At 42.5% G+C, this 23,557-nt stretch overlaps 1 protein-coding gene across 1 annotated transcript in view; it reads right to left on the bottom strand.

Moving 5' to 3' along the window:
• Positions 1 to 285: 285 nt before the first annotated feature.
• Slc2a2 (solute carrier family 2 member 2) overlaps positions 286 to 23,557 on the bottom strand; it is a 33,204-nt gene continuing 9,932 nt past the window's right edge. The window contains exons 4-12 of the mRNA XM_052180979.1: positions 19,443 to 19,567; positions 15,728 to 15,843; positions 14,439 to 14,601; positions 13,720 to 13,907; positions 11,804 to 11,908; positions 7,457 to 7,558; positions 6,640 to 6,843; positions 6,364 to 6,556; positions 286 to 650 (exon numbers count right to left, since the gene is read on the bottom strand). Of these exons, the coding sequence (XP_052036939.1) occupies positions 286 to 650; positions 6,364 to 6,556; positions 6,640 to 6,843; positions 7,457 to 7,558; positions 11,804 to 11,908; positions 13,720 to 13,907; positions 14,439 to 14,601; positions 15,728 to 15,843; positions 19,443 to 19,567 (1,561 nt within the window). The remainder of the gene's footprint in view (positions 651 to 6,363; positions 6,557 to 6,639; positions 6,844 to 7,456; positions 7,559 to 11,803; positions 11,909 to 13,719; positions 13,908 to 14,438; positions 14,602 to 15,727; positions 15,844 to 19,442; positions 19,568 to 23,557) is intronic.

Below are 23,557 nucleotides of genomic sequence, written 5' to 3' on the forward strand. Positions count from 1 at the left end.
TTTAAACAATCCAAACATTTACTGCCTTTGAGTTCACTTTTAAAACAACCAGTGTATGAATTAGTTACTATGTGTCAGATAGCCTTTATAATAGTTTCATTGTGTTTATTTTGGGGGGGTAGCAGGCTATGTCACATACGGGGAGAGGAGAACAGATTTAGAAGCAGGGGATAGAACTCAGGTCATCGGGCTTGGTGCAAGTGCCCTTACAGCTGAGGCATCTCTCAGGTTCCTGTATCAGATTTCTCCTTAAATAACTATAGTACATCATTCATGTCTGCACCTTCAGATGAGCACATCTACTATCCCATTACGACAGCTGTAGCACAGACATGCTCGTGGGTCATTGCTTTCCTCCTCTCTCTCTCTAACCAGCTTGTCCAGTGTCCTCGGTGGACTAGCGGCTACCCAGAGCGCAGTCCTGGAGCCAGAGAACTGGATCTGAATGATGCCCGCTCCCATAGCTCTGGGAACAGACACCTGCTCCCCCAGCCTGGGGTCTCTCATCCGTAGCTGAACTGCTGATAGGAAAGCCCCAGATACACAGCCGGATTCATAAACATCCATTTGCTGCGGCTTCCCCTTCCAAAACGGAGGGCATCGACGGTCGTCAGCACAGACGATTCCGAGCACCGCAGAGTATGGTCCCGCTGTAATGAAGTACAGATGAATTATCAACAAAATGGCAATTTCCCCCAAAAGGAAATGCACTTGATTAACACGAACAATCCATATTCTATAACTCAGTGAGAAACTTTAACATGTTATTATAATTTGAAAAGTTGCTTTTGAGTTCTATTATCTGAAAATAGTCCCACTATTCAGAACCCCCAAATACTGCTCTAATCCGTGCCTTCTCCACCTCGGCGGGTGCAGGCAGAGATAACTCAGAAAGACCAAAACCCGTAACAGACAACAGACATTTCACAAAGGAAGAATTGTAAATGGCGAGCCATCGTGTGTGAAAAAGTCTGGGTGCCGGACAGTGTGGCTTTCGTTGTCAGTGGCTGTGGGCAACAAGTGTTTTTCTTTCTTTCTTAATCTGTGTGTGTGTGTGTGTGTGTGTGCGCGCGCGCACCTGTGCTCGAGCACGTATGTGTGCTCGCACATGCTCACATGTGTGCACATAAGGTTCAGAGGACAGCCTTCGGTGTGCATTTCTTCTGTCAGATTCAGAGGGTGAAGGTGCTGGTTGCCAGGCTTGACTGCCTGAATCAATTCCTAGAACCCACATGATGAAAGAAGAGAAGCAGCTCTCAACAGTGGTCCTCTGTCCTCCACCCGGACAGCCTGGGGTCTCCGGAGAAGCAGGGTTAATCAAAAGGAATGATGGGAGATTCATGGAATGGTTATTATAACCCTAACACCGCTGAAGAGTAGAAACTACTCCTAGGGAAATAGGGAGCAGACAGAGAAGGAAAGTTACTCTGGACCAGTGTGAATCACAGTGGCATCTGGGACAGAGGATGACTTTATTTGACATTGTGAGATGTGAGATGCCAATAGAAACCTAGGAATAAGAAGGGTAAGAAGGGACCCACAAACTGAATCCAAGAACACATCAAAACAATCATCCATCATATGCAGGAATGGTTCAATATATGGAAATCCATCAACATAATCCAATATATAAATGAACTCAAAGACACAAAACAAATAATCATTCCATTAGATGCTGAGGAAGCATTTGACAAAATCCAACAACCCTTCATTTTAAAAGTCTTGGAAGGATCAGGAACTCAAGGCCCATACCTAAACATAGCCATTTACACAGTGGAGTACTACTCGGCTATTAAAAACAATGAATTTGTAAAATCCTTAGGCAAATGGATGGAGCTAGAAAATATCATCCTGAGTGACATAACCCAATCACCAAAGAATACACATGGTATGCACTCACTCACAAGTAGATATTAACCCAGAAGCTTGGAATGTCCAAGACATAATTCACAGACCACATAAAGCTCAAGAAGCAGGAAGACCAACAGGTGGATACTGCGGTCCTCCTTAGAAATGAAATACCCTTGGGAGGAGATACAGAGACAAAGTATAGAGCAGAGACTGAAGGAGAGACCATCCAGAGATTGCCCCACCTGTGGGATCCATCCCATATAAAGTCACCAAACACAGACACTATTGTGGATGCCAACAAGTGCGTGCTGACAGGAGCCTGATATAGCTGTCCCCTGAGAGGGTCTGCCAGAGCCTGACAAATGCAGAGGAGGATGCTCACAGTCGATCATTGGACTGAGCATGGTGTCTGCAATGGAGGAACTAGAGAAAAGACTGAAGGAGCTGAAGGGGTTTGCATCCCCATAGGAAAAACAACAATATCAACCAACCAGACCCCTGAGAGTTCCCAGGGACTAAACCACCAACCAAAGAGTCAAGCATCATTGGGAGTAGACACCCTTTGCTCTGTGGAGGCTCAATGCCCCTGTGTAGGGGAATGGGAGGGCAGGAAGGCAGAAGTGGGTGGATGGGTGGGTGGGTAGGTGGGTGGAATACCCTCATAGAAGCAGGGGGAGGGGAATGTGATAGAGGGGTTCTGGGGGTGGTGAAACCGGGAAAGGGGATAACATTTGAAATGTAAATAAAGAAAAATCCAATAAAAAATAATAAGAAAAAATACATTGAGAAAAAAACATGCACAGTAAATCAAAACAACTAATATTTTTATTAATATGCCTACTTTCCATATAAATGTCAGCAGCACCAAGCATTCAAATACATTTATGAGCAAAAGAATAGTAGTTGCATTTAAGTTTCTAACTTAAGACCAGTTTCCTTTCAAGGTATATATATGTACAGCAAGTTATCAATCACTACAAACACCAGCAGAGTAATCACCGTGGCAGCCAGTAGACTTTCCTCCTTGTATTCCTAATATCAAATTTTATAAAAAAAAATCCCATGTGCATGTACCTTACACTCGATGCACTACCTCTGTTTGAGACACTGGAAGCACAGATATTGCCTAACAATTTTTTTATTGGCTACGGTGCTGACAGAAAAGCATATTTGGTACTTACACATGGGTGCGTAATGTTTTTACAAATTTTAGGAATTATAAACAAGGTTTGCCTTTTTGTCCTCTTATTACAATCCTTTTATATACATTACATTTAAATGCAATATATGGTATTTTATTTTGTATGTAATATTATCCAAAGAAATAATATTAACCATATTAATATGACATAACTTAGGCAAAAGCACGTTTTAAAAACAAAATAAAAACTCTTCCAGACTAACTTGGAAATGTTGAACTTAGATTTAGGAGTTAGATTAAGATCTTCCGTGGCATTTTATCCTTGACTTGTTTTGCAGTAAGGAAATATCACTTTGAACTTATAAACTTCTGTTATTTGAAAGAACTACTGGAGCTGTCCTCCATGCCACTGCCTTTATCTTGGCAGCATTTCTGTGAACGCGGTTCTAGGTATCATTGTGGAGAGCACTCCATGCTCAGCCCTGTGGTTAGCACTTGGGACCGTCCCTGAGGTGGGCACAGACATCCTTCCCATCTTCCTCAAATGCAGCTGAAGGAAAGCCAAAGGCATGTGCGGGTCTTGAGTCCCCTTTGTCTGTTTTAACTTGCTGTTAGACTGTAAGCTCCCTAAAGCCTGTGTGAACAATGTCTCGCTACAGCTCAGAATGCATTACAGAGCAGACCACGCCCAGGAAGGATGGGGAGAGAAATTTAGGCCAAAGTCTTTCCCAAGTGCAGACAATAACAAGGCATAGCAGTCATATGGTCAGGCCAGGGAGCCTAGCTCTATTTCAGATAAGGAGAGTAAAAAGTCATGCTTGTATGAAAGTACTTCTACAAAAAGAATACCTGGAAATTAAATTTCCATCTAATTTTCCTGGAAATTAATGTAGGAGAGCCAGTTCTGTTATTTACCATTGAAGGCCAATAGTTTGGTGGTGATGGTGATGATGATGTCATTTAGTACATTTGTCTTCGTTTACTTTTTGTTTTCCTTGAATATTTCTTCAGCAAATACAGAGAGCTGCTCATTGATACTGATGGTTCTGCATCCCCAGAAAAAGTTTAAAATTGTATCTTCAGTGAGCATGCAGGCATGTTTTTCTTGGCATTAGTCTCTAAATAATAGAGCACAACGACTATTTGCATAGTGTTTGCATCATCTTTTAAGCGATGTAGGAATAGTTTTTGACCATGGAGGAAGCACACCGCTCTACCCAAGGCCTTGCACATCTGTTGATCTGGGTAGGTGCAGTGGGGAATGAGGGGTGCCCACCTCAGCCAGGAGCACAATGGAGGCTACTTACATTTCTCTGAGACAGAAAACATCAGGATTGAAATGTCTTGAATTTGGCATCAGTTAAAATAAATAGATCCATCTTGGAGGAGATCTAGGGGGGTTGTTCTTTTGGAAACCTTTACTACTTCATTCTTTCAGAGAATGGGGTCAGGGACCGTGATTTGATAGAAAGCACATTTATCCACATTAAACCATTAAGTTTCGGTAACTTTTGTTGGAATCTGAACTTCCCAGAAGCTGTCAGAATTCTTTACTAGAGGATAAGAGCCCCTGCCCTACTTAGAGATCTGCAGTTTTGCTCTGAATCCACAGCCTAGCACAAAAATCTGCTGAACTACTTTAGCTTACTTTGGACTGACTCCTGAAAATTCAAATTAAAAAAAAAAACTTCCCAAAGGAGAAATACATCAAAGTAAAAAGTAGATATGGAAGTAATTTCATGCTGGTTTAAACTGAATGTATGTATGTGAACAAGTTTGACAAAAAAAGAGGGGAAAAAAGCCAAAAAAGCACTAGGAAGGGTCAAGCCCAGCAGAGGGTGGAGCAAGAGGTATGGAGGAGGAAAGACGGAAAGAAGGAAGAGAGAAAGGAGGAAGGTGTTCACTGAGGGCTTTCATGTTTCAGGAGTACTGTTTCTGAAAAGCTGCTTTTCACTGGGTGGGTTGGGTTTTTCACTGGGTGGGTTGGGTGGCACATGCCAGCCCTGGCACTGAGTTGAGAGCAGGCTTTCAAGAGCCCAGCCTAGCATGCATGACACCTTGACTTGAACCCCTACCCCAAATGAAAAAATAAAAAAGATTAAGCATGTTTCTTCAATAAGCATCTGTCTGTCTGTCCACCTGTCCTTCCATCCATCGGTGAATAATTGATCTTCTGCTCCACTTTGTAAGGAAATCAGCTTGGAGACATTTTAGTTGCTCGATACGCATTAGACCTATGTGTCCTTAACTGTGATTGGGGGCAGTGCTGTCATCTCCCTGCACGGATCAGTGCCAGCAAGAGGGTGGTTGGCACAGGACCTGTGCATGGTAAAGATAAAGAGAACCAGGTGAAAGCGGTGACTGTGACATGTCAGGAACCCATTTCGTGTTTCCCGAGAAACTAAAGAGGGGCCTTAGGACCGAGAGTTCAACCTCTTTTGAGGTATCAGAATTTTAAAAGAAAAAAAATTAACAAATAAAACAACTCTTTATTCCAGATTTCCCTGTGATTGATTCAGTTTATTAGATTTTTGTAGGCAATATGTAAACCGCCTGACTTCCAATGGTTTAAATATGTGCCATGGGCAATTTAAAAAACCAAGTAAGAGTACAACACAAAGACTGACGTGGAGAGAAGCTAACACGCTCTAGATGCTAATATTCACTGATGATCTAGGCTCTACAGCTGGGAACAACTCAAAGGATTAACCTTGCAAAATACATCAAAGAAACGAAAATGTTTTCCCTCTTTATAGGAAGATTTTGGTAACTATAAAAAAGAGTTTTTCGTTACAAATATAGTTTAACATACTCAGGAATTCTATATAAAAATGCAGAAAATAGTTTTAAGCAAAACCCAAAGTCTAATCCGCACGAGAGAAATCGAAGAAGGGTAACAGAAAAGTCAGTTTGAATGTGAGCCTTGCTGACACCAGCCGTATGTCCTTTAGCATCAGATCTGGGGCTAAGACCATTCCAGTGTCATTTATACTTAAATATATAGATAGCCGTTGTAGCTTCAGATTTCTTAGTTATGTGCTTTTAAAAGCAGCGAGATGCTGAAAGCTCTTCAATTTCAGTAGAGCAGAGCTACGAAGGTTATAACATACTTGCCTGTAGAGTAGCAAAATAGCCTTTTTGGTTTACCGAAGAGTTTTACCATCAAAAATAGATTCTCTAAGTTAAAAAAATACTTTCTTTGGTAATAATATTATGTTGACATTTCTAATCAGAGTCTGTATAAATTCTTCAAAAGGAATAAACAATACCCCTGGGTGTAGTCCAACACCCAGGAAGGAATCAGTTTAAGAGGAAGCACGTAGCTCCCTTCTGATCTGTTCCTTGGTTTTAGGCAGGCCGGCCTCACGCACTCTCTGAAGATGCCAGGAATTCCATTTGTACAGCAGCTTTGCGTGGTGGGGCCGAACCACTCTTCTTCCGGAATTCTGCAGCGATTTCCTCAAAAGACTTTCCTTTGGTTTCTGGAACTTTAAAAAATGTAAACAGAGTGAAGGCCAGGACCACTCCAGCAAAGAGGAAGAACACGTAAGGGCCGAGGAAATCCTGCAAGAGAGCAAAGAGTGGGGTCAGCAGCTGCGTGGTGGGCCATGTCCTCGTGGGCTCGCACGCACCGTGTGTGCGCTTACCGCAATGTACTGGAAGCAGAGGGCGATGACGAAATTGCAGACCCAGTTGCTGAAGGCAGCCAGGGCCAGAGCCGTGGGACGGGGTCCTTGGCTGAAAAATTCAGCAACCATGAACCAAGGGATTGGACCTGGCCCAATCTCAAAGAAACTGACGAAGAGGAAGATGGCTGTCATGCTCACGTAACTCATCCAGTCGAACTTATCCTGCCGACAAAGAGAAAAATCATAAGTGGGAAGGGCAGAGTTTAGCAGCTCCCGTGTTCTCCCAGGCCAAGTTCAGAGGTGGAGCAGTTCTCATATGTTCGCTTTTTCGTCAAGTTTAAATGACTCTGGTTTGAGACAGCTTAATCCGACCCAAATCTTGCTTCTGTATTAAGAGGTTTTGCCTGGCCAATCCCTTATTTGGGGACATTTTGATTTTTCTGTATTAGGAGATTCTGCCCAGCCCATCTCTTGCTTTAGGGTCTTTTGGGTTTTCTTCCATGGTCACTCTTTCCCTGTGACAAGCAAGAAGATCTAGAACCTTGAAGTCCTCCTACCAAGATGGCCAGACAAGGTTTGCGACTCTGAAGCTGAGAGGGAGGTTCAGGTACCTGCCCATGGTTATCCCAGCAGGCACGCGTGGAGCAATGGATACCGGCATGCCGGTACCCTACTCTGTAATTCCAAGGACATAGTTCCCCTTTCCTTTACCTGTCTCCTCTTCCTTTATTTCATAAGCCAGTCTCGAGCGCTTGTTATCACAGAGCGCTCTTTAACCCGGAGGCCAGAGATGTTTGCCTGGGATTTAAAACACCAGTCCAAGTACCAAACTCACCAGCAACACTAGTCCCACTGACATGAAGATGGCACAGAAAAACATGCCAATCATCCCGGTTAGGAACAGGGTCCTCCGCCCCGCCTTCTCCACAAGCAGCACCTAGGAAGGTTTATAGAACATGATGTCAGCATCCTGAACCAAGCAACAACACTTTCCCACCAAGGAGCTTGTGTAATGTATGGGGGGTGGGGGTGGGCAAGGTAGTGCTGTGACCCCATTTTACAGATGCACAACTGAGGTAAGACATGGTGCTTGTGGGTGACGGTGGAGCTAGTCTCAGTACACAGTGGAAATTAAACATTGGCTTAATTTGACCATATTGATTTGAGAAGTTCAGACTTGACATAGACTTGGGTGTTCCCAACACTCTGGCGTCATCCCTTTGGATACAGCAATGAGAAGCTCTGTATTCTGGTGCCTCCTAAGATTCTCTACAATGAGGTTGTGAACGATTCATCGGGGCCAAGGTGGTAGCTCACATCCTTGCCTCACATACATGAGGCCCTGGATTCAATCCCCAACGTCACCGAAGTATAGAAACATACTGTTGTGCTAAAAGCAAAAAAGTGGACCTGGTTTCTGAGCTGCTGATTTTAATCATTGCAAGAGTCTGTGTGCCACAGGTAGACAGGGCGACTATTCAGGTGTTAGCCATTCTCATCCCACTCCTCAGTGCTTAAGGAAGCGAAATGATGACGGCTTACCTGGTGACATTCAGAATTTGGTCACCATATTAAAACAGTGAGCCCTGTGTTTTCCTGCTGTGCTGATATGTGCGGGTTGTGGGAATGAACTGTGTATTTGAAAACAGACCACATCACAGCAGGACATTAGAGCACTTCTTCATCCTGAGGGAACCTGGTATCGAGTTATGAACCCTTGCATCAATGGGAGAGGTTTGCTATTAACCAAGATCAATATTTGTTGACAAAAGTCTGGCCCATGGAATCTTGTCAATGCTGGAAAGGGACACACACACACACACACACACACACACACACACACACACCACAGTTTCTCATCTCAGTGAGTAAAGTGGCTATGCTCATCAATCTAAGCCCACTGCAAACCCACACCCCAGCATGCTGTGTCTGCAGGCGGGCGTCTGTGACACATTTGTCTTCCCCTGCAGTGAAAGCCTTTCTCATCTCAGAGGGACTCTCATGCCACGGTTTCACATCACTCTAGAAAGGACAATCAAGAACCTACATTTAATTACTGAGAAGGAAGCAAGAAAAGGGTTCCTATACATTTCTTTACAAGTACTGTTTGATTTTCTGTGGGTGGTACTGTATGTACACGTATGTCTGCATACCATATTCCTGCGGTCCTTGCAGATCTAAGAAAAAGGCACCAGATGCCCTGGAACTAGAGGTGAGGAAAACTATGAGCTGCCTTCCCAGGGTGCTGGGAATTGAACTCGGGTCCTCTGGAAGAGCACTCAGTGCTTTTAGCCACTGAGCCACCTCTCTAGCTCTCTTATACATTTTTAAAAAATTATTGTATTTTTATGTGCATTGGTGAGAAGGTGTCAGATCGCCTGGAATGATCATTATAGACAGCTGTGAGCTGCTATGTAGGTGCAAGGAGTTAAACCCAGGTCCTCTGGAAGAGCAGCCAGTGCTCCTAACCACTGAGTCATCTTTCTAGACCATATATGTGTATATATATATATATATTCTTCTCTCATATTGTCTGCTCCTCTCAGGTCCCCCCTTTACCTTCCCTCTCCCCTCACATCCACCCCCTCAGGACTCCCCTCAGAATAGAGCAGACCTCCCAGGGACACCAATCAGACATGACATAACTAGCTACAATATGACCAGGCACGCACCATCACATCAAGGCTGGACAAGGAAAGCCAGTAGAAGGGAAAGGGTCCCACACGTAGGCAAGAGCGTGAGGGGCAGCCCGATTCCTACTGTTAGCAGTCTCACAAAAACACCAAGCTTCTCAGGCATACCATATATGTCGAGGAGCTACGTCAGACCCTTACAGACTACCTGATCTCTGTGATTCCCCTTGAGTTCCTGTCACTTGAGTCTGGCCTGTGTTCCTGTGGTGTTCTTGACCTCTCTGGCTCCTCTGATCTCTCCCCACTCTCTCCACAGGACTCCCAGAGCTCCCCTCATGTTTGGCCTCTTACACATTCTTTACTCTTTCAAAGCTGACAGGATGTTACACGGTCTTGACCTAGTATCGTCAAGGGATGAGAAAACAGGGATATTTCTGCAGGAACAAAGGCTCTTTTGCATCTATTTCCTCTGTCTATGAAAAAGATTAACTAGATAATAGATGCCAAAAATGCAAGTTTTGAAAATTGAGTCACATTTTCTCCTAGACGTTAGGTGACGCTGGAATGCACGCGCGCACTGGGACATCTGCTGGAGCTGGGCAGCCACGGCTTTGTCCCAAGAGCCGTCCTACCCCTCAGGTCCCTCCATCTTTCTCCCTGCTTTGCTCTTCTCTTGAGATTGTAATCATCCTTCTGTCAGTCCATCGCTATGGACGAAAACATAGAGCCAGGCTCCGTTCGCATGGCTGTGGGTGACATCACTGAATGTGGGAGCCCCAGAGTGTCACTGCCAACACCTGCTTCTCAAGCATTCTAAAAAGGTGCCCCAAGTGATGTATGCTGGTTGCTCCCAGGTTAGTGAAACAAAAAACACGAGGGCGGGTTCTTTCTACACAAGTCAGCGTGACACATCTGCTTTCAAGTTCAGAGACGCAAAAAATAATCTCCTTTGTTATGTTTTGATAGGGCTTGGTTGGCTACAGTGTCTTGCTGTAGAGCCTTGAGATGCTCCTGCCTCTGCCTCCCAAGCACTTGGACCACAGGTGTAGACTGCCACTATGTAGAAAACCTAAATAAAACACCTTCAATGCTTTCTCTAATCGTGAAGTGCTAATGAACTGATTTTTGGTGTGTGTCAGTCATCTGCTTTAAGTCTTTTTAAGAAGGAAAGAATGAGCTCAAAAATGCCACATTTAAAATGGATAAATGCTGATTATAATTACAATTTATAATAATTATCAATTAAATTGCTTCAGTCAAAGAGACTGAGTACAGGAGCAAGAAATAAAATTCTACACAAATATTTTTCCTGTTTTTTTTTTTTTTACCCTCAGAATTTGGGTTACCCAATATTAACAACTTGATAGTTTATATAGAAAATGCTACTATAAGCATATTTTTTAATAATAATGTCATATATATGTGTGTGTGTGTGTGTGTGTGTGTGTGTGTGTATTGCTTACAGGAGACAAAAAGGACAGAGTCTCTTGCACTGTGTCCCAGCAGGGGCCATTATTGACTGAAGCAGCCTTTGGCTTGGGCAGGTACTGCCTCTAAAGCGGAGTTGTGGAGCTGCCACACTGTGATGTGTTTGTGTTTGTCTGCTCTCTGGGACCTGGCACTATTTAGTAAGATCTGGGGAGCCAGGTTGTAATTTGTTGGCCACCACCAGGTAAATGTTAAAGTCCACGAACAAGGAAAAGACATACGTGACCAAAAGAAGCATAGAGTAGTATTAAGGCCAACATGAAAACTCAAAAGCATTTTGAACATGTATCCAAAGCTAAAAGTAAGCCAAGTTAGTCTCATTTTGAATGAATTTCATTAGTTGGGAAGTCTTTGTATTTTTTTAAATTATGTCAAAATATCAAACTACTCATAGGCTTTAAGAAAGTAAATAACATCTTTATTCTGTTGGAATTGGGGAAACAATGATAATTCATATTTTATATAATTTCTACCCAGTCTTCACACATGTGTATATATCACCAGGGACTTGTGAACTGCCTGGAAGTTCTGCCCTATGAGCTAACATCATAGGAATTTGCTGTTTGTTTAATTCTGTTTACAGTTTTAGTTATCTATTAGCTTTTTAAATGTTTCCCCCACCCCCAAGACGCCAGAATTAGATATCTCCACCAGGCAGAGAAAGCTATGGAATGTGCCTCATGTTGTTATAATGGCAGTCTGTTATAACACGCAGGCCCTAAGGTGTTTCCATAGAGAAGGAGGACAAGAACCCGGAGTCTCCTACAGAGAGAAAGCCGTGCCTCTGAGTTATTAATTCACCAAACAACTAAGTGACTGGCACCCTGCACAGTGGGGAGCCAGTGACTCACCACCTCCGTCAGCCTCTGTCAGCACCGGCAGTGTCTGGGGTGTGCACAGGCCGTTCCCACTAATCGCTTATCTCACACAGCGCTTGTGTCACATACACACACACAGTGCACGTGGACAGAGTTGGCGACCATTTTTTGGCATAAGCCACCATCCCACCTCCACTCCTGAGTAAAGGAATGAGCAGCGTGCTCGTGAAGCCAGTGACTTACAGAGACAGCCGTGAAGATCATGTTGATGGCGCCAACACCGATGGTTGCATACACGGGCTGGCTAATGCCAGCTGTCTGAAAAATGCTGGTTGAATAGTAAAATATCTGCAAAATAAGAACAGGCCAGCCTTAGGCAGGGAGCCTCCCACTCAAGTCCGGGAAGTCAGGCATATGGCCGCTTATTTTGAATGTTTATGGAATCACGGCCCCTAGAAACTCCTACGGTTGACCCCTCCCTCTCCTCAGACAAGTCTTCCACCAGTGTTTAAAGCTCCTGGTTTCTTAGACATTCTTGGCTTAGCCTGAACTCCAGTATTTCATTTCTTTTACTTGTTTAATTTCTTAACCTTTTGTTAAAGGATAACATGCCTATAACAGTACACTTAAGTGAACAGCTCAATTGTGTTAAAAGCTGATTACACCCATGTAAAGAGAATTCAGGTTAAGGAATCACTCACTGACAACTCTGATGAACCCCTCTGTCCCTTTGTTCATTTCCTGAGAATCACTTTCCTAACATCTGCCATGTTGGATGAATTTTGTCAAGTCCTGTACTTGATCTAAATGGAAATGTATCCTACATATTATCTTGTCCTGGCTCCTTTTGCTAACAACATCTCCATGAGAATCCTTGCTGCTCTGTGCATTTGGACACTGTTCATTGGCATCACTATGTGACATTGTGATATACCTGCATACTACAATCTAGTTACCTATCCTACTGATGGCTATTTAGGTATCTGCTCTTTTAGGGTGTTTATAAATAGTGCTGCTGGGTATATACTCTTTTATTTGTTTGTTTTTTGAGACAAGGTATCTATGTAGCCCTGGATGTCCTGGAACTCACTATGTAGACCAGGCTAACCTTGAACTCATGGAGATCGTCTCCCTCCCCCCCCCCCAAGTGCTGGGATTAAAGGCTTGCACCACCATTCCTGGCAGGCATACACTCTTAACAGTTATTTTGGTGGGGCAGTAATTAGACCTAGAATTAGAATTATTGGGTCTTATTGTTTGTTATAAATCCAGCTTTGATATAGATACTTCCTAATAGATACAAAAAAGTAATAAAATTTTTATAAACTCACTCATGTATATAACAATTCTGGGTGCCACTGCATCTATCTATCTATCTATCTATCTATCTATCTATCTATCTATCTATCTAATCTATCTGACTATATATATCTATCTGAAGTATTCCATCCAAATGGAACCATGTACTCCTTTTTGTGTAGATTACTAGAAATTTGAGATTTTATATTCTAAGACCCTTCTAATTTAGGCTGGAGGTCAGAGTGACTTAGCTAGTATTCTTTCCTCATTACATTTCCTCTTTCATTCATTAAAGCTTTTGCCTTATACTCATACATGTAACCCCCACCCCTTGTGTTGGGTATATGCATGTGAACTTGCTTGTGCTTATGCATATGTGCTTTTGAGTGTGCACACAAATGTGTATGGAAGTAAGCAGTCAGTGTTGGGTGTCTTCTTCTATTTTCTGAGACAGGGTCTTCGAAAATCTGAAGCTCATCACTTGACTAGACTGTCGTGCTCATGACCCAGGGATCAGCACATCTCCCACCCATTCAGTTCTGGGACTTCATATACAGTTGCTGCTAAACTCTTCTTTGTATGTTGGTGCTGCGGCTCTGAATTCAGATCCTCTTGTTTGCAGTGGCAAGCAATATACCAACTGGGCCCCATTGTCTCCTTCTTAATGGACCTAAGGTTGTATTGTTGACATTTTAAAAATATTGAGCTAAATGTAGAGAATCATTGAAACATTGAAACAATTATTATCAAACATATAATAGCACCTGATATCACTATTTACCAATGTCTTTTAGTGACTTACGCCTGCGCCTCTGTCTCTGTCTCAGCTCCCTTTGCTCCTTAGTGGTAGGCGTTCTTACCCCATTGATGCCGGAGAACTGCTGGGCCATGTGCAGCATCAGCGCCACGAGGATGGGCTGTCGGTAATTCGAATCCGTGAAGAGCTGGATCACGGAGACCTTCTGCTCAGTCGACGCCTCTTCCTTTTCTTTCTTCATCTCATTAATATCTTTGGTGACATCTTCAGTTCCTCTTAGTCTCTTCAAGCCTGTCCCCCAAAACAGGTTGGAAAAAACAGATAAAACAGAAGTAAGTATTTTTATTCTGGTCACGAAGGCGCTATAATTGTACATGCCACATTTATTTTATTTTATTTTATTTTATTTTATTTTATTTTATTTTATTTTATTTTATTTTATTTTATTTTATTTTACCTAATAGCACAGGTACTGGAGATTGTTGTTGTTAGTGAATTAAATTCTGTTCACTGATTAAAGAAAGAAAAGAAAAACAGAGTGGGGGAGAGGCTCCTTCTTAACACGATTCTGAGAAGGATCATTTGGAAGCCTCTGGTTAAATCTGGTAGGCTGCATGTGAGCTCCTGGTGTGGGTAAATACACGTTCACCAGTCACTTCTAAGTAAAAATGCAATACAGTAGCCATAGCTAAGTCCTTTGTATTCTTCTGAGCAACTATAATGTCCCATTTTAATTTTACGAGCACCCATCCACACACACTGTTTGTATTAGCTGATAATCCCTCAATAACGGAAAGAGGCAATTCAATATGACAGACTTACTTTTCTTTGCCCTGACTTCCTCTTCCAACTTTATATAAAGGTATCTGGGGCTTTCTGGACAGAAGAGCAGTAGCAGGCACTGCAGGAGAGCTGGCACAGCAGATAGGCCGAGTAGGATGTGCCAGTGATCCTGATTGCCCAGAATAAAGCTGAGGCCAGCGATCTGAAAAGACAAGGAAGGAGCATCTGAGCCACACAGTACGCTGGGCCTGCCTTCTACAGAAATCCATTTGAAAATGGATTTTTAGTAGTGATCCTTGACTATTAGTTCATGTTTGCAAAAAGAGGAGGCTGTCATTGGTGAGTCCCAGACAAAGCAAGTCAAGAACAATTTGGTAGTAAAGAATTCATCTATGCTTGTCTTCATTCTCTCCAGTTGGATATTTATTCTGGAGATCAAGTCAACTTTCACACATTTGATATCAGAAGCAAAACACACCGTGTTCTTGCAGGCAACCAGATGGGATTGTACTGTTAGAGCCACTGCCAGGTGTGGTAACGTGTGTCTGTAACAAGCTAGCTCTGAGGGAACACGGGGACAAGCAGGTCCCTGGGGCTCCCTGGCCAGGCAGTGTACTCAGAATGGCAAGCTCGGGTTCAGACTGTCTCAAAACCAAGGTGGAGAATGGCAGAGAAAGACACCCCGCATGAACCTCTGGCAGCTACAGATGTTCTTCATGCACACACATGAACATGTGCATCATACACACAGAGGAGGTGTGGGAATATGTGCCTTTGGGGTTTGCTTTAAAATCCCATCTTAGGTTATGCAGAACGTAACTATTTCACAGAACAATTACATAATGACAGCCAGTTTTATGACACCCATGTGGTGGTTTACACACTTCCTTTTAGATACCTTAAGTACAGGATTCCAAAGATCTTTCTGAGGTCAGAGGGTAAAATGGAGAGAGGAGGCACCAGCTGAAGAAGAGTTTTTGTAATTGTTTGAATTTAAATCACCAGATAACTCACTCAAAGCAAAGAAAACTCAGGCAGTCAAAACTCTGGTGCTGGCTATTTCTTGACTATCGCATGTTAATTCTAGGGTAGCATTAGGACTTTCACATGCATTGCCAATACCACCAGCAGCTCCCAGATGGAGGTGAGGAGAGGAAATAATTTACCCTTGAGCTAAAAGCCTGCTTTTTACACTGTCTCTTTTAACAATGTGGGGAACCAGTCCCCCTCCTTCCCTGGCCATGGCTGTCTGCAGCCAGTGTGGACTGAAAGTGGGGAGGGGAGAGATGAAGTAGAAAGTGGTGAAGTGAGGGATGAGGAGAGTTTACCTGACTAATAAGAATGCCCGTGACAAGGGCCAGCTGGTGAAGAGTGCCCAGGGCACCCCTAAGTGTGGTTGGAGCAATCTCTCCGATGTACATGGGAACCAGTCCTGAAATTAGCCCTGTATGAGGCAAACATACAAATGTTAAAATGCAGCTTGGGACATTTCAGTAACTGTTGCGTCGTTCAATTCCGGCCACTATCCTTACTGAAAGTCACTCCTCAGATGTCTTGGAGGAACCTTTGTCCCCAAACATGGGAACGGTTTGTGCAGAAAACTGGTTTCTATTAGTTTGTGCAGAAATCCCTGGTTGGTATTGTACTAAATAAAGGTGTCATTGGAAATATTAATGGAAAGAAATGCTTAGTTACATTTTGAGCAGTTTCCATGATCTTCCTTTAAAAAATTTCCATGCTAGAGTTCAGTTTATATCATAATAGCTTAGATTATCTTGAGAAAAGAGCCTAGAGGATATTTTAATAACTCTGCAGACTTACAGGATTGAAGGAAGTTAACATCGAGGAAGCCAACTTCTGGAGAGAGACAAGAAGTGCCTCTGTGGAGGAGCACGCTACACATAGGTTCCATGCGTAGGTGAGTCCACGCCACGTGGGGATGCCTCAAGATCTCTATTGGGTGGCATTGAGGTGCAGAAGGGGGAAGAGGGAAAGGAACTCAAGGGCTCTTTCCAAGCTGCCTAGTAAGGACAACCTAGCTTTTTTATAAGCATCAAAAATCTTAGGTTTCAAATGCTGCAAATAAAATCTAAGAAGACATCAAAAAAGATCACTAAGATTGAGTAGGCTTCATCCCAGAGATGCAGGGGTGATTTAGTATAGAAAAAAAAATCAGTCAGTGTAATGCACCATGTAAACAACTGAAACAAACAAACAAACAAAAAAAAAACCCCTCTCATGATCATCTCATTTAAGTCTGAGAAAGCTTTTGACAAAATCCAACACACATTCATGATAAAAGGCTTGGAAAGATTAGGAGTAACACACACATACCTAAGTACAATAAAGGTAACTTAACAGCAAGCCTATAGCAAACATCAGATTAAATGGAGAGAAAGCGATTACACTAAAATCAGGAACAAGACAAAGCTGACCGTTCCCTTCATGTCTATGCAATATAGTACTTAAAATTTAAGCTAGAGCAATAAAACAACCGAAGGAAACAAGGGGATACAAATTATAAAGGAATAAGTCAAAACCTCAGTATTTGCAGCTGATATGCTAGAAATGTTAGATGATATGGGCTCATAAATGACACCAAAATTTCTACCAGGAAACTCCTATAGCTGATCAACACCTTCACTGAAGTGGCTGGATACTCAAAACAAAACAAAAATTCAATAGCCCTCCTATCTGCAAATGGAAAATGGGACGAGAAAGAAGTCATGGAAACAGTGTTCTTCACAGTAGCCTCAGGAAATGTAAACTAGGGTACATCTCAGGGTAACTTCAACCAAACAAGTGTAAGACCTGTATGACAAATACATCAAGCCTTTGAAGAAAGAAATAGTAGAAGATATCAGAAGATGGAAATATCTCCCATGCCCATGGATTGGTAGGATTAATATAGTAAAGATGGCCAACTTACCAAAAGTAATCAACATACTTTATTTGAAAGAGACTTAAACACAAATATTTTGAAAAGTACTGAGCCATTACACTTTCTATATATTTTTATTACATTTTATTTATTTGTTTATTTGTTTGTTTGTGTGTGTGTGTGTGTGTGTGTGTGTGTGTGCATCTGTCTGTCCATGTGAAAGTCAGAGGAGAACTTCTAGTCAGTTTCCCGGTGAGATTCAGCAATTGACCTCAGGTTGGCTGTCTTCATGGCAAGGGCTTTGACGTGCTGGTCTATCCGTCTTGCTATGTTTTGTAAACCTTGTACTCTGAGCTGCCATGTCGGTGCTGGAAATGGACCCGTGGAAGAGCAGCCTGTGCTCTTAACCACAGAGCCAGCTCTCTAGCCTTCCTGCACCTTTCTAAAGCACACTGATAATTAGGTATGTTGTCAACAGTGACATATGCAGGCATTTGCTAATTCCAGAGTTTGGTGTTTTCTTAAAAATTTAAAAGTAAGATTCACTGTAGGCTTCCTATTTCAGAAAGCCCATTTTTTTTTTTAAAAAAATGATAATAAATGGTCTTTTGGCAAAAGGAACTTTTGTCAACGATTTTAAATATATATATAATTTAACACTCCAAGTTGTTTCTGATGTCTCAAATGTAGATTACATGGGTGATATGGCTTCTGCACTTCTGTAGAATTTTCCATGTGACTCTGACCTGCGGCCTGTGGAGTCTGATGAAGAGAGAACTATTTGGTTGGCCCTTTCTCTAGTAGCCAGGGCAGAATGACACATAGAAGCTCACTGGTCTAAGGTCATAGGAACTGCAGTTTAAATTCTATTTCTTGTAATTTTTTCAGTGACTTTCAATACTCAGAATGTGGTGATACATATCTTTAAATGACCACGGAGCATATAAGACTCTTAGCAATGCCAGATCTGTGCTACCACAGTGCATGGTTTCCGATTTGGAAAAAAAAAATAAACCTAATGTTTTCCTCACTATGTTAAAAGGAGAGAAGAGGGAGTGGAGCACTATCTGGACCGATTTCATAGTGCTATTGTTCATCTTTTATAAGAGAGACGGAGGCTGAGTTTTAACTAAACTGTCTAAGATAGAGATGGTGCCAGAATTGATTCCCTCTGAGTCCACGGTGTGTTCCACATTAACCTGACTCTTACTCTTTTAGTAGTTTGTATTAACATTGAAAATAATAAGAAGAGATATCTAAATTACACGTTTGCTTCAACTGATGATGGAAGGACACATGGAGTTACAATCTTTTTGCAGATAAAATGATTGGAGGTAATCAGAGAAATTTGGTACCCACACCATTTTTTCCTATCCCTCATAAATATCTGTGCCTTTGAGGTCAATTCCAATTGTGAAAACAGGTTAAAATGCCAGCCCAGAGCCATCAGTTCATTGACACTGAGAAGTCCAATATCTATCCATCTGTTTGTGGTTGAATTTTCCTATGTCTGTTCAGAATCCTGCCTATGAAGGTTGGAAACCCTGTCTCCAAAACTAGTGTTTTTTTCTAGATACAAAGTTCAAGGGAGGATGGAGTCCACTATCTGTTTCCGTCCAATTCCCTCTCCCCCTGGACATCATAGTTTTACTGTTCCAGGTAGCCACATCTGGAATGAAAACAGGGCTAGGTAGTATGATCTAAGAGATGAATCTAGGAGATTGGGCCTTACCATAAGAATGAAAGACAGAGAGACCATAGCATAGGCCAGCTATAGGGTCTGAAGGCAGGGTTAAGGTCTGAAGAGAGGCAGCTGTTGGTTGCAATAGCTAGTGTTTATCTACAGTTCACATTCACTAGATGTTACGTTAAACAGCTTACATAGACTCTCCCAGTTTCACTAGAGGCCAACGTTATTGTCATCTTCATTTCATAGATAAGGAAAGAGAATCAGTTACATAATTTGTCCAAGGCCAAACAATTCCAAGTGATGTTCCTGGTGTGGGCAGATGAAGATGATGTCACCACTCTTACTGTGCCACAGCCACAGATTGTGTCACCACTCACTCTGTGTCCCTTGCCTGCCTTCTGTGATGCCAGTTAAGCTTCACCGATCTCTGCCTAGACTAACATTTAGACAATGACACATGTGTGTCACTCACCACAGTACAGTCCTGATACGCTTCTTCCAGCGATGATGAGGGCGTGTGCTGGTCCAAATTTGGAACACCCCATCAAGAGGGCTCCAGTCAACGAGAGGCTGTTTGCAGCCAACATGGCTTTGATCCTGAAATTTTTAAAACATAATTTTAAGTTCAGCACCAAAATGTGAAGAAATTACTTGTTTTCAGACCAGGTTGAGCCTTTTACCTATGAATAATTATTTTTATGTTTACTGAAAAGCTAGTCCCTGAAGCATGCTTGCTACTTCCTTATCTATGAGCTGATGTATAAGCCATGAGCGTTGTTCATGATGGGAGGCTTTGATCCACCTGTCTCTTAATTTCATGAGAAGATTCTTGGTTTTGCTTTGATTTTGTGTTTTGGGGGTGTGTGTCTTGCTCTAACCTGGGCTAACTGGACCTTCCTCTGTAGTCCAGGTTATTCTGGAGCTCTCAGAGCTCTTCCTGACTCAGCCTCCAGAAAGCTGAGATTTTAGGCCTAAGTTTACGATGACACGTCTGATACTTACTCGTTCTTTGATTTTTCTATAACTTGTTTGTTTTAAGAAGCAGTGTTTTGGGTGGCAGAAAGACTGATTTTGATAGCTGACTACCCACCATCTGCCTCTTTATCATTTTGTTGACAATTCCTTTGGCAGGATTTGTATGGATAAATTAATGTGTCCTTTTAAAGTTTGTCTCAATTACAACTATCCTCATTTTCACCCAAAGCCAAGATATTTCTTTGTAAAATCTATGAATTAGTATTAGCCAAATGCAAAGAATTACATTATTTTTGAGACAGGCTCTCATTCTAGAGTCTAGGCTAGTGCAGAGTTCACTCTGTGGCATAGCCTGTGGCAGTTCTGCCTCCTCGGTGTTTCAACTATAGACATGGGCCACCCCATGCATCTGCCTCAAAGTATATTTAAAGCAGACAAAAGCAATCAAAGCATCACCAACAAAAGTGGTCATATGAAAACTACACATGAGCCTTCTTGAAAGTTAAGTCAAAAGTAATAAAGCCAATACAAGAATCTGAGTAGATAGGCTTGGCAGTGTTGGTGCCACAGTGACATGTGACTTGTAAGCCCCCTGTTCAGTCCCCCTTGTCATTCTGTCTATCAGTGTTTCACATCCTGATGACAAGTGGGTTTGTTTAATAATCAAACATCTTTCCTAAGGAAAAGTCCAAACATACATTTTCCTTAGGAAAAAAAGCTAGGTGTCTCCACCGTAGCAATTGCCTGATAGCCATGTGGTAGACTGAATGGTGTCCTGGAAGAGCCCAGGTCCTAGTCCCCAAACTCTGGAAATGCCACCATATCCAGCAGAAGAGATCTTGCTGATGTGATTACAGTGACAGTCCTGGAGAGGAAGAGTGTCTCAGGATATTCAGGTAGACTATGAAATTGTAGGTGCAGAAGAGAAGGAGAAGCCATCATGGAGGCAGAGAATCGAGTGGAGCCCTCCTGAGATGGTGTGCTAGGTATCTCTAACATCAGTTTGGCGCATACTAAAGTCATCTAAGAGGCTGGAGCCTCAATTAAGAAAATGCCCCGATCTGATGAACAGTGCTGAGGAAGTGGATGCAGAACAAACCCTCTCCTCCCCAGGTCTTGGTGTTTCATCACAGCAATAGTAACCCCAACCAAGAGAGAAGTCGGTGCCATGAGTACAGTATTGCTGTGACAGAACTGAACATGGCTTTGGGAGGATTGTGCAAGGACTTTGGAATTTTGAGCTAGAAAAGTCATTGAGTGTTGAGAGCTCAGTGAGCTGCTCTGTAGAAGCTTGAAAGATAGAAAAGACGAGGGCAGTGCAGAAGATGGAGGTTTGTGAAGTTTTGGAGGAAAGGTTAAAGACTCTATTGGGGTCATTTCTTATTCCATGGTTCTGGTTAACAGGGGCTGAAGAATCAGCTGTGATAAACGAGATACCAGAACTACTAAAGCAAAACCTTAGCTTTGCCTGGATACTTGATGCTGGTCAGCCGGAACTGGGACATTAGTGGTGATTAAGGGAACCAGTGTCATTGAGATGAAATCTTCTGGGAAGTGTTTCTTAAGAGTACATAGGGGCTGGAGAGATGGTTCAGTGGTTAAAAGTACTGGCTGCTCTTCCAAAGGTCCTGAGTTCAAATCCAAGCACCAACATGGTGTCTCACAACCATCTATAATGGGATCTGATGCCCTCTTCTGGTGTGTCTGAAGACAGCTACAATGCACTTAGATATAATAATAAATAAATCTTTAAAAGAAAAAGAGTACATAGAAGCTGTGTTCCAGAGGCATTCAAGATTGTACTTCATGCTAGCAGCTGAAGTTGTTACTGTAAGACTCAATCAGATAGTAAGTACTTGATTTGAGGGTATGAAAGGGTCTTAAAAAGCAGCTAAAGCTTGGCACCATGAGAGAACAGGAGGGGCTGTTGGTGAAAGTTCAACCATAGTGACAGCTGAAGGCTCGGGATTGACAGAGTAATACAGAGAGGTTGAGGCTTAGCACGTCAGAGTCTGTGTGAGGCTACTGGTGGAAGTGCACCTACACACTTACATAGATGCCAGTAGCTTGGATGACCACCCAAAACCGCAGCAGAGATGGCATTTCTGTCGTTTTCTTTCTTAGTGAACCAATGAGCTTAACCAAGGTAACTTATTCACGCATGGAGGAGGAGGAGGGTTATTTTCAGGAGCATGGACAACCTAACAGTAGTTATACTACTGAGAAGTAAATCTCTCTCCTTCCATAGCCGTTGCTATAGCCATTTGCTGCCTATAGATCCTTAGAGAGGCATGAGGTCTCATGGGACCCTTGCTCCACTATGATGGACCATTGACAAGTACAGCAGTACTCTGCCTGACCTTAGAAGATAAGCTGTGTGTGCTATAGACAGTGGAGTTCGAGAAGTGGCCCAAGCCATTTGGAGGGGAAGACAGTGTTGAATCCCAGGCTCTGGACATGGAGTTAGTTATATAACTGGAATTTGGTTTTGCTGTGTTCAGATTGTATTTAGCTTAATTTTTATTTTGTTACAAAAGCCCACAGTGGAGGAATTTTCAACTTTAAAGGTATTTTGGATTTTTAAAGAGAATGGATGTGTTAAAGAGATTGAATCTTTAATATGTTTGACTTTGTAAAGATTACGGGTCTCTTAAAGATGGGAAGGAACCATGAGCAAGGAACGGGACAGGGCAGTATTACCTAGAGAGGATAAAGCAGGGACAGGGCAGCATTAACTAGAGAGGATAAGGCAGGGATTTGCCCCTCAGAGCTTGTAGAAGTGACCAACCCTGCTGCCACCTTGGCACTAGTCACATATAATGGATGTTGGAGTCCTAACTACCAAAATTGAAAAAAAATGAATTCATTCTGTTTGGGTCAGTAGACTGGTGATAATTCATCACAGAAGTAAGGGGGTGTATGGAAATCACCAGCTATCTTAAAGTAGGCAGTGTTCTGGATAGGCCTGAAGTTGCAGTGCAGAGACCCAGTTAGAAGACCAGTCTCTGCTCAGACTACTAGGAAATGCTTTTTCTCTTGGTAAGAACAGAGGATGCAAAGTCCAACTGTTCACCCCAAGAAGTTGTTATGAGCTGGATAGAGTCTATTCCATCAGACTGGGCAAAGACATGAAGCAGAGGACTGGGCCCATCAACACTGTCTTAGTGGAGCAAGGGTCCCATGAAGTCTCATCACTCCCTAAGGATCTGTAGGCAGCAAACGGCTGCTGGAAGGAGAGAGATCTTCTTCTTAGTGGAATAGCTACTGTTAGGTTGCCCATACTCCTGAAAATAACTCCTCCCCCAAGTTACCTTTGTTAAACTCATCGGTTCACTAAGAAAGAAAAAGGAACAAGGAAAAAGAGAAAGAAACTAGTTGGTTAAGAAGAGAGGGTATGAGGGAGTAAAAGAGTGGGAGGTGGGTCAGGGTCAGTGTTGGGATATAAACATGATGAAATACCTCAGGTACACGTGTGGAAATTCCATTACTCTGTACATTGTAAGCCATCTAGTGGTCAGGTGTAGTAACACACTTGTTTTTATTCCAATACTCAGGAGGCAGAGGCAGGCAAACCTCTGGGAGTTCACATATAAAACTAGGAATTTTCTTAAC

Source organism: Apodemus sylvaticus, chromosome 4, assembly GCF_947179515.1.
Source record: "Apodemus sylvaticus chromosome 4, mApoSyl1.1, whole genome shotgun sequence".
NCBI lineage: Eukaryota > Metazoa > Chordata > Mammalia > Rodentia > Muridae > Apodemus > Apodemus sylvaticus.